The 16314-nt window shown below is 35.8% G+C and overlaps 2 protein-coding genes and 1 long non-coding RNA gene across 3 annotated transcripts in view; 2 read left to right on the top strand and 1 right to left on the bottom strand.

The window, feature by feature from the left end:
- Positions 1-13539, bottom strand: part of LOC103715117 (pentatricopeptide repeat-containing protein At3g02330, mitochondrial-like) — a 38272-nt gene extending 24733 nt beyond the window's left edge. Inside the window, exons 1-2 of the mRNA XM_089927152.1 lie at positions 13402-13539; positions 1667-1766 (exon numbers count right to left, since the gene is read on the bottom strand). The gene's annotated coding sequence lies outside the window, so the exon portion shown is untranslated. The remainder of the gene's footprint in view (positions 1-1666; positions 1767-13401) is intronic.
- The window catches only part of LOC103699494 (peptide chain release factor APG3, chloroplastic-like), a gene marked incomplete at its 5' end in the record, with an annotated part of 34247 nt that overhangs the window by 436 nt on the left and 17497 nt on the right, over positions 1-16314 (top strand). The window contains one exon of the mRNA XM_088710341.2: positions 518-575. Within this exon, the coding sequence (XP_088566467.2) occupies positions 518-575 (58 nt within the window). The remainder of the gene's footprint in view (positions 1-517; positions 576-16314) is intronic.
- Positions 5554-9193, top strand: LOC148700103 (uncharacterized). Its single transcript, XR_015973288.2, has 3 exons — positions 5554-8375; positions 8612-8695; positions 9176-9193. It is a non-coding gene; the product is annotated as an uncharacterized LOC148700103 (long non-coding RNA).

Consider the following 16314-nt stretch of genomic DNA (forward strand, 5'->3'; position numbering starts at 1 on the left):
AAATTAGTATTTCATGCATGATTTCATTATTCCATCCCTATTTCTTCCTTATAGCACCAGCTCTATCTGATGAAATTTTCATATCCTTATGCACTTTTTGTTTTTACTTATACTTTTCCCTCATGTTGTCCATAGTAATACCATACTTTGATGAAATCATCGCCTCATCATACCTAGTTATCTGCAGAATTGAAACAAGAATTCTAGAGCACATGGTTGCTGCTGCCTCTTGTACTAAAGTTGCAGTGCGCTGATTTTATTGTGCACATCTAATAGATTTGCATAGGCTGCAAACAGTGGCCCTGGCTTCAAACTTTGCCAACATTATTTGGAAATTTAATATTATCTAGCACATTTCATTTGCTCTCTTGTATAGCATTTGAAGTTGTTTTTTTGCTTGTTTTGCTTGTTCATTGTGGCCAAGAATCGTGAACAAAACTGACAAGCCTCATACCTTTTATGCATGCTTTACATTAGAATCATGTTAATGATATATCCTTCACAATGAATAATGCAGCTATGGGATTAAAGTACGGGAACAGCAAGAAGCAATAAGAAACCAGAGAAAATTGCAGGTTTGCAATCTGAATATCAAAGAGATGTAATTGTCATTTTGAATGTTGTGTGCTTTCTCATTGAATGGACAGTTCTTTTGAATTGTCTATGCTTGTAAATCCATATACGGGTTCAATTTCTTCGGCTTTTCAAATAATGAAATCATATCATGGTTTCTCAGTGCCTTAAATGCTGCAACAAGATATGCTCTTACCTGAAAAAGTAACCTGATAAGACTAGCATTAATGCTTGAAAATTGAAATACAATAGTAACTAGTGTTGAGATTAGCATTCACAACTACAATGTGTATCCATTTGCTAAAACTACTTATACAAATCATTCTAGAGGATGCTGATCAATGTTTTAAGTCTTGGTATGAGCCCTATACATATAAGTTCTTGTTTTGACACATGGTTTATTATTTTAGCCAGCACAGCAATTAGTACCATGTTTCAGTATGTTGGTGTGCAAGGCCCATAACAGTACCAATATCCTGGTTGGTACAATATGCCCCATAGCACCTGGAACGGTATGGAAAATTTTCAACCTCAAATATATCTTTAATAAAAGGAGATGGTGCAGATGAGGATTCTAAAGCATAACTTCACAGTACTTTGATTCAGTAGGTGAAAGGCAGCAATAAGCTCTCCAGTATATGGTGGCTAGTTTTTGGATGAACACAAGCATTGGTCCTCTCAGATTTAATTGAACGATGAAAGTTACATTTTTACTTTTTAATCCAAAATGTATTGGAAGCATGAGGAAAAGCTAATAGACATCGAGCAATGAGAACCAAAGTTCAAGATCTGCTTTTTGCACTCTGTAGTATGTCATGAATGTTTATACCATAAAGTAGGAATGAAATTGCATCCTTGGAAGTAGAAGCAGGTATTCAGTGATTGCTTGGCTTAATAGGTGCATTTGAGATATAATAGAACACTTATTCAGGAGCAAACAAACATGTCTTATGTGATATAATGGATGTCTGAAAAGGCAACAGCTGATGCAAGGTATGCTAAACAAATGAGTTACAGGGAAACAGACAAATCTGACCTGAAAATATATGATTACCCTAGAAAAAATTAGATAAAATGATTGGTTAATACTGACCCTGAGCGAATACTAGCTGTGAAATTACTTGCAAGGGTTGGAGTTGTTGATAAACAATGAACCCAAATTTCCGAAGCATAATAAATGACCGGAGAGGCAACTGCTGATGCAGAAGTATGTCAGGTAAATGAGTTACAAGAATCAGCAATATATGAAATAAGTATGTATGATTTGCTAGAAAGAAAAGATCAAATAATGAGCAAATACTGCCTCGAAACAATCTGAAAGGATTGGGAGTGTTGACAGAGCAATGAACCAAAATTTCTGAAGCGCAATAGAATTTATCATCCTTTCTGTGAACCTGCTTTATGCTAGTTCTAGAAGCCATGGACACAACCTAGATCATCTACACAAACTCAGACGCATGGAATGCCGTACCGGTCCGTACCGGCCGGTACGGGCCGGTACGTACCGGTCCGGCCGTGGACCGGTACCGGAACGGATAAAAAACCGGTATTTCCGGTTTTTTATCCGAACCGGCCGGTACGGGTGCGTACCGGCCGGTTCGGGCCCGTACCGGCCGGTTCGGGCCCGTACCGGCCGGTTCGGGCCCGTACCGGCCGGTTCGGAGCCCGTACCGGCCGGTACGCACCTCGTACCGGTGCGGCCGGTTCGCACCGGTACGATTTTTTTTTTTTTTAGAACCACAGCGCGCGGCGCTGTGGTTTTTGAAACCACCGCGTACCGGCCGGTACGGAACCGGTACCAGCCGGTACGTACCGGACCGGACCGGTACCGTACCGGTCCGGCCGGCCACCGGTACGCCGACCGGTACCGGTACGGCGGACCTTGCTCAGACGTTCTTTATTGCCACTTCCAGTTATTGAATACTTTGATTGGTTATAAGAACTTGATGAGAATCATGGTTAGGGGAGAGTAAATGAGTTCAAGGAACCAGCAAATAGGGGCATGATTTTCTTGGGAAAGAAGAAAAGAAATGATCTGATAATGAACAAAATACTAGTTCTGAATCTACTTGAAAGGATGAGATTGTTATCGACAATGTTTTAAATCCTGGTATCAAGGCTTATCTTAGTCTGGGCTAGATTGGTACAGTATGGGGATGAAACATGTTACACCTAAGCAACCATTATTCAAAAACTGAAGAGAAAAAAAAATGAAAAAAATAAAAGTTCTCCTAGGATGTTACGCCATCTCAAGTATCAGGATGCACCAGTCCCAGTTTGGAAAGACCTAGGGTCTTGGATGTGTCCCAGGACCCAGTCTTTTTACAGGTTGATCTGGAATGGCTAGGACAAACTGGGTCAGAGCGGGTCTAGAATCCTTGGTTATAGAACAATGAACCAAATTTCTGACATGAACCCTCTATTTTATAGTTTTATAACCCATGATTTAGGGGTTTTGACCTATTTGCCCCTTCAGCATAAAATTTCAAGATAGTCCCTTTTCCTTCTAAAAAGACATTTAGCACCTGTTTTTTGATGAATGGGAGAAACAGTCTCTGTTTCTTAATTAATGAGTAATGATTAACTCCAATCTTTTTCTAGTTAACAGTGACTATGATATCAATTTTTCTTTATTCTCTTTACTCTCCTTTCCTTTAAGGTGTTTTTCCTATCATTCTAAAAGAATTCAGGTTATAGTTGGCATTTAAGCAGGAACAGATTAAAGAAATTAGTCATTAGTTGTATTGCAGGGACTGTTTTGTCCCATTTACCAAAAATTAGGAGCTAGATGCCTCTTCAGAAGAAAGGGGATATTTTGAGGATTGGGTTGGAAAATGGGGACTGATACGTCAAAATCTCAGGTTTTTTCTGCAAAGTCCAATATTGAAGACATTTTCTGGTTGTATGAACCCAATGAGAATCATGGCTGAGGGTGAGAATAGCCTGCTGTTTCCTTTCCTTTTTTTTTAGTATTTATTGTCTTCTCTGTCTCTCTTTTTCTATGATGATGAGAACTCAAAACATTCATGTTTAAAAAGGTCATCTCTCTCTCTCTCTCTCGCCCCTCTCTCAATACAAGTTGTTTGTCGCCACCATTAAGTAGTAAAGATGGTCAATGTTGTCATCGTATACATGATGCCAATTTTTTCTCACCTACAGAATGTTGGTTGAAAGAAGATTGATGGGAAACATTTTTTAAGTGTGTTTTGACATTTTACCAAACTGAGCTGGTCTTGTTGCAATTTTCAAATTGTATAAATTGTCAATGGAGGATTCAAAAATAAAAAAAAAATCTTGGCAAAGTATCCTGAAAGAAATTTTGCAGCCATGGTAACTATTGCGTGGACCGATTGATCTTCTACCTATTCATCATGTTAAAAATTAGTCATCATCTTCTTGATGTAATTTCTTTTAACGATTTTTCAATGGTAGATGATCCCTACAAATGTGACTTGAATGATTGTTGGATCGATCACATTCTAGCCATCAATAAAAAGGAGAAAAATCCTTCCCTGTGAGATGAAATTGTGATAGATTAGCTTGATAAAAATGAGTTGGTGAAGAATATGGTAAGAGAGTAGCCATAATGGACTGGCAATGGAGAATGTATATTTGTATCATATATGATAAAATTGGTGGTATAAAGTGAAGGGAATTAAATGAAGGGAAAGAGTGAACTTATTTAACATCTTCTAATGTTCCCAAAAATAGATAGTAATATTTTGTTGAAAGAAGTAATCCTCAGGAAGAAGGTCATTACGGTAATATAGATATTCATATGAAAAGGGCTTCCATACATACTGGCAACTAGGCATGTGAAATACACATTAGCAGAAAGAGCAAATGAATATTAGTTTTTAAATCCTTACATACAAATTATTAAAATGAATATGAAATGTTACTTATATAAAATATATTGTTACGAGAAACTTAAGAGGAAAACACTACAATATTAGATGGAAGATTTTAAATTAAGCAACTCTAACAATAAAAAAATAAAATTTGAATGTTAATTGATCTTTAATGATTTAGTTGGTCAATGATTGGAGAGAGATGAATGAATCAAGTACTTAAGATAGGAAAGACATATAGGAAAGAGAGCTAAAATGTTACCTTATTTATTCCTACAAAAAAGGCAAGCATATGTTGTTTGGTCAGATTTCCATTTTAGCTATGAAAAAAGATTGATAATTTTGAAAAAAAATTAAGCACTTTTGGTCTGAAAATTTGATGATCTAAATCAAGAGAAAAGTACGCCAAAGTTTAAAATTGTCATTTTTAATAAACTATATCTTTCTATATTATAATGGAAATGATGATTTTGAATTTTGGCGTAATCTCCTTTAGATTCCATCTGCCAACTTTCCAGATGAAAATGCCCATAATATTTTTTCAAAATCACCTGTCTCTCTTTGGCGAATCTTAGCAAAATGGAAATCCAACCAATCAACAAATGCCTTCCTAGTTTTGGAAAATTAATAGGTAGCGTATTAGCTCTTTTGCATCTATTTTTTCTTTCCCATTTTAATTGCTTAATTCATGTATCACTCCAATCACAAACCAACTAAACTATTCTAGAATGATTAGCATTTAAAATTTAATTTTTATTGACATAAATTTTTAATTTAAAATCTTCCATCTCTATATAGTAATTTTTTCCTTTTAAGTCTCTCTCCTTGATAATAATCCAATTTATAAGAATATTATTTTTATCTATATAATATTTTTATAGTTTTTATTTAATGTGATTTGAAATTTTATTTTCAGTTCTTTCCTTTAAACGTGCATTATGCATGCTCGGTTGCTAGACATGAAAAAATTAACCACTCTTTTTCCTTCTATTTAGCGCTAGAAAAATAACTTAGACACCCCTTATATAAGTGTTCAAGTATGAATAGTTTGAGTGTTACTTCCATGGTCATACCCCTTTGCTTATAAATTGGGTTCGGGTGTGGCTGGGGGTGTTTTGGGGGTGGTGGGGGGGGGGGGGGGGTGAGTGAGTCTTGAAGTGGTGTTATTACTGAGATTTGACCTCGAGTAATTATATTACTAGGGTGAGAGGAGGTCCAGTGGTAGTTATATATGGGTGGGACTCCCGTATGGGACTCCCTCCTATTCTTAAGAAAAAAGTATCATTAGTTTAAGAATATGTGTTAGGTCTTATTTGGGAAAAAATCAATAAGAAATAGACCATTTCATTTTAATCTTGTTGCTTTAGGAAGACTTGAATTCTTTTATTGTATTAGGAAGGTGCTCTTGAACTACCTGCAACAACCATAACCATCCATCTTTTCCCCAACTACTTGGGATCGCCTTCATGGATCCTCATTTGCCAAGGTGATCGTAAACTTTCTACCGTCAAAAATAAGGTAGTGCTGTAGTTGGAAGGGGCATTATTTTTAAAAGACTGGAGGAGCGAAATGGGCAGTTAGGGGGCTGCTCAGTGCCTAGGTTCTAGGCAGGCACCTAGGTGGCCGCCCAACTTCCTGAACTACTACTGCTGATACAATTCGACTATTGGAACTGCTCATCATCTTCCCTCTCTTCCATTCTCTTAGTGAAGCTTAGGGTTACGGCATATGGCATTGCATAAACGGGTAATGGGGAAGGGATAAATTATTTAACTATAAAGGTCGGTTATGGCTTAATGGGCATTCGACCTATATAAACCCGAACCCATGACATTCATGACATTCTTGCCGCCACACCTAGGCATGGCACTTTAGGCCTGCTCTGCGTAAGGCAAGTGTTTAGGTGGGCGCCTGGCCAGCTTTTAGAAAAATGGGAAGAGGGACCAGTGTTTGGGTTGAGGAGTTCATTTATATACCTTACTAGGGTTTATTTGGAAGGGTGCCACTGCCATGCCCTTGGAATTATAAAATATGTTGTGATAAAATATTTTTTCTAATTTTTTCAGTCTGTTGTATCCTGACAACCAGGATCAGTTTGAAAATATAAGCTCATAATTTGAAAATATCTCCCTATCAATAATTTCTGGATAAAGTTAAAGTACATATGATATTAGTATATAATTGTTTCAATTCTTTTAAAAAGATCCATCTTCAGTCCACAAAAGTCCTCAGGTTACAAAGTGAGCCTAGTCTTACTTTTACTTGAAATTCCAAAAACAAATCCAATGTGAAACAAGGGTTTGTTTTCAGAGTCTCATCCGATAATGATCTATATAATGCTCAATTTTATGTATATATGGGACGTTTGTGCTTGTTTTGGTTATCTCATCATGTAATTGAATTTCACAAAAAGGACTTTATAAAGATTAAATTCAGATTTTGCAAGTATTGAGAAGATTAAAACTTCAGAGCCTCCTGGTGTCAAGTGGATCCAAGTTGTGTACTTAGGCATCCCAAAAAAGTGAATTTGTAAAAATTTATTTCTAATCTGTGAGACTCAAGCTTAAATCTCCTCTCATATGGTATCAAGTTCCGAAACCTAAGTTCTATATGTATTTCTTAATCCTCTCATTTAGAACTTGTGGATTTGTTATCTTTCTATTCAATTTTTTTGGATCTTTCATGAAATTTTCAAATTTTAATTCAAAATATTGCAAGTGTTCAGGACTTCAGGGAATCTGTGGATTTCTTTTGCCCGCTATGTTTATATAAAGATGATTTATAATTCACATTTCTTTGGTTTAGGGTAACAGACATTTAGATTTAGATTACCATTTATTGTCATTATATTTTTTTTATTTGTTATGTTGATAAATATTTGAGCCCCAAATAATTGAAGCAAAACACTTGGACTCCCAGCTGATACAATGTTCTCTATGATGGTGTCTACTATATTCTCCTCATTGGCTTTATCTGTCTTTATATTATATTTCTATTTGATGTTTCTTCCTAAAGTTTCTTGTTATTTTGTGGTTTATGTTGCCAAAATTGGAGCCACTACAACTGCCGAATGCAGAAACTGAAACTGATTTGGCTCCACCAGATGGTAAACTGAATTTGATGGGCTGTTTGGTTGTTTATAAGCTTTAGTAAGACAGATAATCATGAAACCTGAGTTTATGTAAAACAGGTTTTGTGAATTTATTTTTAAATTTTTATTTTTTCAGTGAGGCTGATATTCATAAAACTCAATTTTCAGGTTTTATGATCTGTCAGTTTTCTAAAAGAAGTTATATAAAAAGCAATCAAACAACAATTAAATAAAAGTCATATAATTTATAATTTGTGCAAATCCGTTTTAGAACACCTGGCATCCAAACAACCCCTGGGCTTTTTGAATCTCGACATTAAGAACACTCAAAATTTATTGCTTTAGTAAACCATATATACATCATAGTCTATCTTGAACTGCTAAGAAGTGTCTCAAGTAGACAAAGACCATACATGAACCGAAAAGGGAAAAGAGGTTGACATTTTGCAAGCACTTGTTGTTTTTCTTTTTTATCGATATTCTCCTACCTTTATTTTTATGTGTTTTCTTTATGCCGAGTAACCTTTCAAATATAATAATATATGATTAACTAGATTGCTTTATTTTAGTACTTTTTTCTGAGCATGGTTGAATGAAGTTGGATGTTTATTTGTTATATGCTTTGTTTTAGCATGCCCACTAACTTTTCAAATAATAATAAAATATGATAATTAGACTGTTTTGTTTGAGTACTTTTTCTGAGCATTGTTGAATGAGATGGGTAAGAACCTTATCACATTTATATCGGATAATCATTATGATGAAACTTTAACCATCATATGCATTTGCAAAAAATTGCTTGAAAATTGTAGGTTGGCACTGGTGCTCGTGCAGAAAAAATAAGGACATACAATTACAAGGTAAACAGATAATCTTTGCCATTTTCAGAATTAAGACCAACTGTTGGACAAATTTATTCAATTTTCACTATTAGGTGCGTAAGATTGATAGACGTATGTGTTTCAACTCAGGATAGTTAATGATCAAATTTCCCTAATAGAACATTTTTTTTTTCAAAAATAAAATCATAATAATGCAGGGATCTTTGATTCCCCCATCCTATCTAATAATCTGATGACTTTGTATTGATTTGTAGGATAATAGAGTAACCGACCACCGGTTGAAGATGAACTTTGAGCTCACGTCCTTTCTCTCTGGAAATATTGAGACAGCCGTTCAGGTTTGTGGTCATGAGGAATGACTGTTTAAGTTATGATCCTTCTTAGATTTGCTTGTGATTCATTTTTTAAAAAAAATGGAATAGGAAAAATAATTTATTTATTCTTTTAATATAGCATTTTTTAAGGTACGAGACATGTCCACAAGAGGTGCCGATGAATCAAATAGTTGTTCTCTTTATGGTGCGAGTGATTGTTGTCATGCTGTTATATAGGCATATTCTTAAATGTCCATGATTGAGATGTAAACTCAAGTTCAGTTCTGCAATAAACTAGGTTATATCCGGTTTAATTTATCAAAGCATTTTTTGAGTTTGCCATCTAAGAACTAATGACAATTACTGTCTCAAAGAACTTTCTGTACAACAAAAGACAAGTTTAAACAAAATAGTGAAACTTCATGCAGCTCCTAAGTTTAAATTAGTTTAATCATGCAAGAAATCTCACAAAACTGAATATTTTGTCACTCGTGTTCTTTGCAGGCATGTGCAGCCATGGAGCAGAGGGAACTCTTGGAGGAGCTGGCTCAGTCAATTGGTGCACCTAATGTTTGAATGTTTGATTGATATGCAGTTTTATTTTCCAGCAAAGTTTGAGTCCTGGCACAATCCAAATCTAGGCTCTTGTCTAGCCTGCACTAATCTTCATCTCAGAAAATGATCACAGGAACAAGTGGTGACTGGTATCCATCTATGAGCATTCTCTTTTACCAAAATTTCTTAGTGGGTGCCATCTAACAGAGCAGCACTATTTTTTGTAGCATGGTTGTTGATACTTAATGCTGTAAATGAAAATCAAACTTCTCCCTTACTTCAAATAAGGGTATAAAATGGTCACTTCAAACTGTAATGTTGTTTTCTACAGCAGAAATTCACTTTTTTGTTTTTAATATTGGAAAGCTTTGTATAATTTTTCAATTTATTTATACGAAGTTCAAAGAAAAACACACTAGATACCATATTTCTTTCTTAGTCGGTGTGAACTTTTTCTTTTCTAAAATCTTATAGATTTAACAATTCTACTTAAAAACAGGATGTTTTATTGGTGTCATCTTGTTTCGGAAACAGGATACATGTGGCTCGAGTGGTAGCTTTGGATGCTGCTGGCTCTTGTTAAATTGCTGCCAATTGGGCATATGCAATCTCGTGCATGTGCTAAAATTTTTGAGAAGGATTAGAAAAATTATAATATCATCTTCTCTAATTTGAGCAATTCTTGCTCACTTTTTCTTCTTTAATTTTTTTTCATTTGGGCCGTTTGAATTACCAAATTATTCTGATGTAGTTCCGACGTTCATCTACGTTAGTAGAGTAGTTGTACCTGATGATCACATGATAAATAAATTTGTTGTGGGATCAAAATGTTCTTTATATCAGTTATTCGGGATGGAGTTTTGGTACTAAGGATACCGCGAATTATTTCTCTAAGTAACTGAGGCTTCATGGCATTTAAAGAAACTTGAATGGAGAGGGAGAGAGAGGAAAGAGGGAGAGGAGGGAGAGAGAAAGCAATTGAAGCAAGCTTCGGTTCTCTTCAGTTCACCCTATCGACATTATTAAGGATGTCATCGACCAACATAAATCCTGGTTGGTCTTTTTTTCAAAAATATGCGAGATGTGTTGTCGTTGCTCTAATTTTCTTGATTATTCTTTCATTTTTCGGTTCAATCTCCAATCTCAACTTGATGTTCCAAGTAAACTGCGAATGTGGTTACGTTCGTTGTCATGATTTGCATGGAGAGAAATCATTAAAAGGCTCTTGCAGCGCAATAAGAAGTAGAGCTAGCAAAATATAAGCCGACACGTCAATCTGACTCGTGGTCAACCTGCCATAAACAGGTTTAGATTTGGACTAAACGAGTTCAGGTCGTAAATAGGATGACTTGTTTAATTTATTTGACATTGGGATCGGGTTCAGGTCTCAGACATTTGGTACATTTAATCTGTTTAGCCTATTTAATATTCGGGTTGAATTGGGTCAGATAACCCGTTTAACCTGTTTAACCTTTTTAAGATATATTTAACCTATTTAAAATCTGCTTAACATGTTTCTACTCTATTTAAACTGACTCGCTTAATTGGTTAACTCGTTTAAATCTACTTAACCCGTTAAAAACCCACTTAACCTATTTAACCCGTTTAACCTGATTTGACTTATTTAATAAATTCGTTATGCATGTATTACCTATTTAATAGACAGGTCGGTTTCAGATCTAAATTTTTGGCCTGTTTAATAATTAGGACAAGTTTAAGTTGACAAATTTTTGATCCGATTTATATCCAATCTGACCCGACCCGATCTGATCGCCACCTCTAATAATAAGTTTGATGCTTCATGGCTGGAAAAGAAAGAGCAAATGTTTGATGTTTTGTATGCTGGCTTCATAGATTGTTGCAGGTAGCTGTTTTATAGGGTCTCATATTAAACATGTGGTGTATTAAGAGTCTCAAGTTCACAATCAATGGGGTCTAATGTTGAATGTTTTGGGACAGTCCTAGGTTGGATGTTTTAGGGACTATCTCAGCTACTGCAATAAGAGTCAGATTGACTGCTTAATCAAATGGCTTTACTTGCTGAATCAAAGGGCTTTACCTGACCTAATGTACTAAAAGCAACAAGTGATGGAATTATACTAATCCCAAACCATTGTTTCATTCAAATTCTGCACCAGAACCACTCCAAACCTTTCTGATTCCGAGCAATTTCACAATGTCTTGGATATTTTGAAGTCAAAATATATGGCCTAAGTTATATATCTCCAACATAAGTTTAAACTCACCCCCCTACTTTTACCTAGTTGCACTCACATTCCTTGAGTTTGAAAATGGCAAAAGATAGGCAACTGAAATCTTGAATCCTTATAGGCTGGCTGGATGAAGTCTATGCTCTCTCTCCTATGCTATATATCCACTTAGCTGCTATCTTGAATTGTGCCCTCGAGGCATTTGTCACATCCAAATAAGGTGCCTCTTCTTCTAATTATTTAAAGAGTCCCTGAGCTGTTCTGGGTCATGATTGCATGCCAGAGACTGGCTAAATCATGTACTCATATGCTTCAATAAATGTGGGTTTGGAATATCGATTATCGACAAAGTCCTCAACTTACTTCCTCATGATATTATTACTGCCACAACATCACAACATAGGATGCCAGAGTGATCCCAGCTTCTACATCAACCATCTTCCTTTCTCATAAACATTATTGCTGCCACAGCATGACAACATAGGGGAAAGCTTTTTCCCCTTAAGCAACCACAAAATTGAATGCAATGGACTTCATTTTGAATCTTCAGGTATATAACTACATCAAAATTTTCCAAGCCATCTCTCTTTGCTTAAAATCTTTGCATCATTAGTCTCTTTATTGTCTTCAATAATGTAATAATAGGCTTGCCTCTAGCATCAATGATATTATTACTTCCTCATGATATTATTACTGCCACAACATCACAACATAGGATGCCAGAGTGATCCCAGCTTCTACATCAACCATCTTCCTTTCTCATAAACATTATTGCTGCCACAGCATGACAACATAGGGGAAAGCTTTTTCCCCTTAAGCAACCACAAAATTGAATGCAATGGACTTCCTTTTGAATCTTCAGGTATATAACCACATCAAAATTTTCCAAGCCATCTCTCTTTGCTTAAAATCTTTGCATCATTAGTCTCTTTATTGTCTTCAATAATGTAATAATAGGCTTGCCTCTAGCATCAATGATGTATTCACTAAAAGACTCATATATTGTTCGCAATCTTTGCTCGAGTCAATTAGCTTTTTGTCAGTTAGGTTCGCATAAAAAATCTAAAACATCTTTAGTACCCTAAAAATATAGTGCTTTTCAATCAGTGAATAGCTATGCATAGAGTGACCACAAAACTCTAGGTACCAAAACTATAAAATACCACTATAACTTGATATATCCGTTATACGACTATTAATTAAAATATCTCTGTGGTTAACTTAGCCCAACTCCAAGAATGGTTGAAGCCATACCCAATTGAAAAAGAATGTTATCCAAATGCATCTCATAAAAAGGAGATGTGTTGTTCGCTGGCTGAGAGGCAACTAGGATGGTTGAAGGTCTGGCTAGATGACCATCGACAAATGCCGGAGAACGGCAGTGGAGGGTCAGAACGGAATGAGAGATAATTAGGGATACTGGAATGAACTAGTTTAAAAAGGGTAAAGATATTTTTGCCCTTGGTGACGACACACTAAAGATGTTGGTTAGTTTATAGACAGCAGCATCAAATTTCCTGTAACTCAAAGTATCTAATTAAAAATATTTTAAAAAAAAGATAGGGCAGGTAAAACTATAATTTTTTAAAAAACTAATAATTAGTAGCGAATAATTTATTGTCATCTACTAAAAGAAATAATGAAATTTGTTATTATTTTGACGGGACAAACCATAAGCAGCAAGTGTAGACTAAAAACTTACTCACCGGACTTCTAGTTGCCAAAACAAGTCTGTTTGGGAAGAGCTTTTGAGATTGAAGAGATGAAAAAAAAAATTGATGTTTATGATCCAGAAACCTTAAGTTTTAGGCTCTTATGGATTAAGTCATGCTTTATATAAAATTTAATGAATTTTAACTGCTTATGAATGAAAATAACTATTTTTCACCAAGTAGTAAAAAAATGAGCTTCATAAAGATACATTACAACATCTGAAGAAGAGAGATAAGCTATAAGCAGTTGTACCTTATATAAATATTGGTCACTGGTAACTACTAAGATAACTTATACAGCAAAGTTATACGTGGTATAACTCTGAAGAAGGAAACTGTCGCAACCTCTGCAAATTTGCATCGGGAAGATCCAGTAGGTCCTGCAGAGTTGAGAAACCAGCTTTCTTGATATGACTGAGAAGATCATTGTTCATGCAAGGCAGCATCCACAGGGATGAATCTCTTTCAAACCAGAAATCCTGAAAATAACAAATGTAAATTAGGGATGAGTAGCAAACAAACCCTTGTGGGGATATCTCTGTGGTTATTCGTGTTGACAGCCAAATTTGGAAAATCATTCATTAAACTTATACGTAAAGAGAAAGGTCCCAAAAGAACAAGAGTGATACCACAATGACTATTTTTGACTTCATCAGATTTTTTAAATTTCGAAGAACAATTAATTAAACTGACAACATAAAAGATTTTTCTCAATACTAAATTTTGGGTAAGAATAGCACATCCTTGAACCGTATAATCTGTAAATACTCAGCCTGAGTACAGCAAATATATTGTGTCATAACACTTATACTCCTGACGAGACAATTTACCCAGTCCTTTAACATCTAGAGATATATAAAGTAGTGAATTCAAAGGCTTTGCTAAGAAATATGGAGCTTCATTGGACACAGAAAATGACAATAAAATTCTACTACCCCCCGACTCCACATCCTCTACTGCCACATAAGATGCACACAGACGCTTTCTTCTGCAGGATTTTAGTTTTTCCTTTCGTCATTGTTTGTGATCATGAGGCTCTGGCTAAATAACTTGCACAATGCATCGACTATTGATCATTGTCAATGCATGATGGTGATGCGTATGGCTAATTTTTGCAAAAGATAGCTTGAACCACATAGGCAACAACAAAATAGGGAGCGTTTGGTTGGAAGGATCTGGCAAATACACATGAATTGACTTCCATGACTGGTCAACCCATGCCAAAGTCCAAAATCTTTATGGCCACCCACATCAGTCCCCATCATTGCTAAATGAATTCTAACATTCAAGCTTTGAGTACATGTCAATTAGAGCAGTACTCACGAAAGGGTCTGATCCAAAACCAGAGACAATCACTTGGGCATGCATTTGCTACCCCAAGCTCAAAGATTTTGACTTGGAACAAGCTGCAATCGAGCTAGAGAACACGAACTGGTTGGGCTCAAGGGCTAGTTTATGCAACTGGGCCATCAAATGCAAGGCAAGATTGGGATCACCGGACCGAGAATTGGAAGATATCAAGGTGCAATAAGAGATAAGGTTTCTTTCAGGCATTTCTTCGAAGAGCTTGCGGGCATCGTCAAGTTGGGTGGATTTAGAGTGGAGGTTGAGGAGATGGTTACAGAGAACAGTCTCATGTAAAAATCCAATCTTGATGATATAAGCATGGAGGGATTTGCCAGCTGGGAGAGAATTTTGGGCTATCGAAGATTTAATGGCCGATGCGATCAAAGAATAGGAGGGGGTGGAGATCGCCAGCTTCATACTAGCAGCAGTAGGAAAAGCCTACCAGCAATAACCACCAAAAATGAGTAAAAAAAAAGTCTATAGATCTCTGAGGACGTGGAATTGGAGGGATGAGCATAAATACGCAAAAGTAACTTTCAGAAATGAAAATAATTTGATATTATAATAATATAAAATAACTATACGGGAGAATTGGATATTTGGACAGTTGGAGTGTGCGCACCTGAACCATGCATGGTAAACTAGGGCTTGTTTGGCATCAACTCGAGTTTCCAACTTTCAGTTTTCATTTAGAACCAAGTTTCCATTTTTAGTTTTTGAAAATCCTTTCTCACTTTCGATAAATTGTCCGAACTAAAAAAAAATCTCTAATTTTCACAATTTTTGAAAACCAAAAGAGCCATGGCCGTCACTACTGCCTCTATCGCTACTGCCACCACCACCATCGTCAGCCTCTATTGACAATGCCACTGCTACCATGGTCTCCACCACCGCCGCCGCCACAAAACTTAACCCAAATGACTACCAAATAAGTTTTGGGATTTGGTTTAAAAAAAAAGACTAGTTTCAGTTTTCATGAAAAATGAAAGTGATGCCAAATGCAACCTAGATTTGAGCCTAGATCTGCTCAGGTTGAATTTGAAGATAAATGATTCCAAAACAAAGATCCAAACTATTGAATGTGATGTACCACTTCTACATGACTTACAAACTGAAAACTGGACGTTATATGGATTTCTTGCCGGTGCATCAACCCATACTCAGTTGGAGATATTCTAAAACACATTTCTTTAAATTTGCATAGTATTTTCACATTGGTCAAATAGATAAACCACAAAGATATCTGTAAGCCTAGACAAAACTTCCCCCTCCACTAAGTCTACTACCTTATCAAAAACTCAGCATCATCCTATTTTGGTACACAACTCAGCATCATCTTTGAAAGAAAGGCCAGGTTACTATTTTGTCTATCTTAACTAGTCAATTTTTTAAATGGATTCTTAACTAGTCAAATTTAATAGCCCACTGATATTAGCAGATAACACCCTCCTCACATAATCTACAATTATGATGCTTTACTTCATGATGCCACCTTTGACTTACTCGATCACCTAAAATTCATCACATGTTTCAAAAACGCCTCAAGAGGTAGCAATTATGTCTGAATAATCTAAAATTGTCCAATTTGGGACCTACAATATACCTAAAGGATATTATCAAATCAAGCATGGCACTAAAATTTCCATTGTCATCCTGAAATGCAATGTACAACAGATGTGAAGTACTCTTTCAATAACAAGAGTGGTGTGCCCTGGCAAACTAAACTAAATTAAACATAGGTAAAACCCAAGGCCAAGAATATACAAACAAGAAGTGCAGTCATTGGTAATAGTGTTTAATTAAAAACAATGTCTACCTC

The sequence above is a fragment of the Phoenix dactylifera genome, chromosome 14, assembly GCF_051530095.1.
Source record: "Phoenix dactylifera cultivar Ajwa chromosome 14, Ajwa_hap1_PhDact_Kaust_v1.1, whole genome shotgun sequence".
NCBI lineage: Eukaryota > Viridiplantae > Streptophyta > Magnoliopsida > Arecales > Arecaceae > Phoenix > Phoenix dactylifera.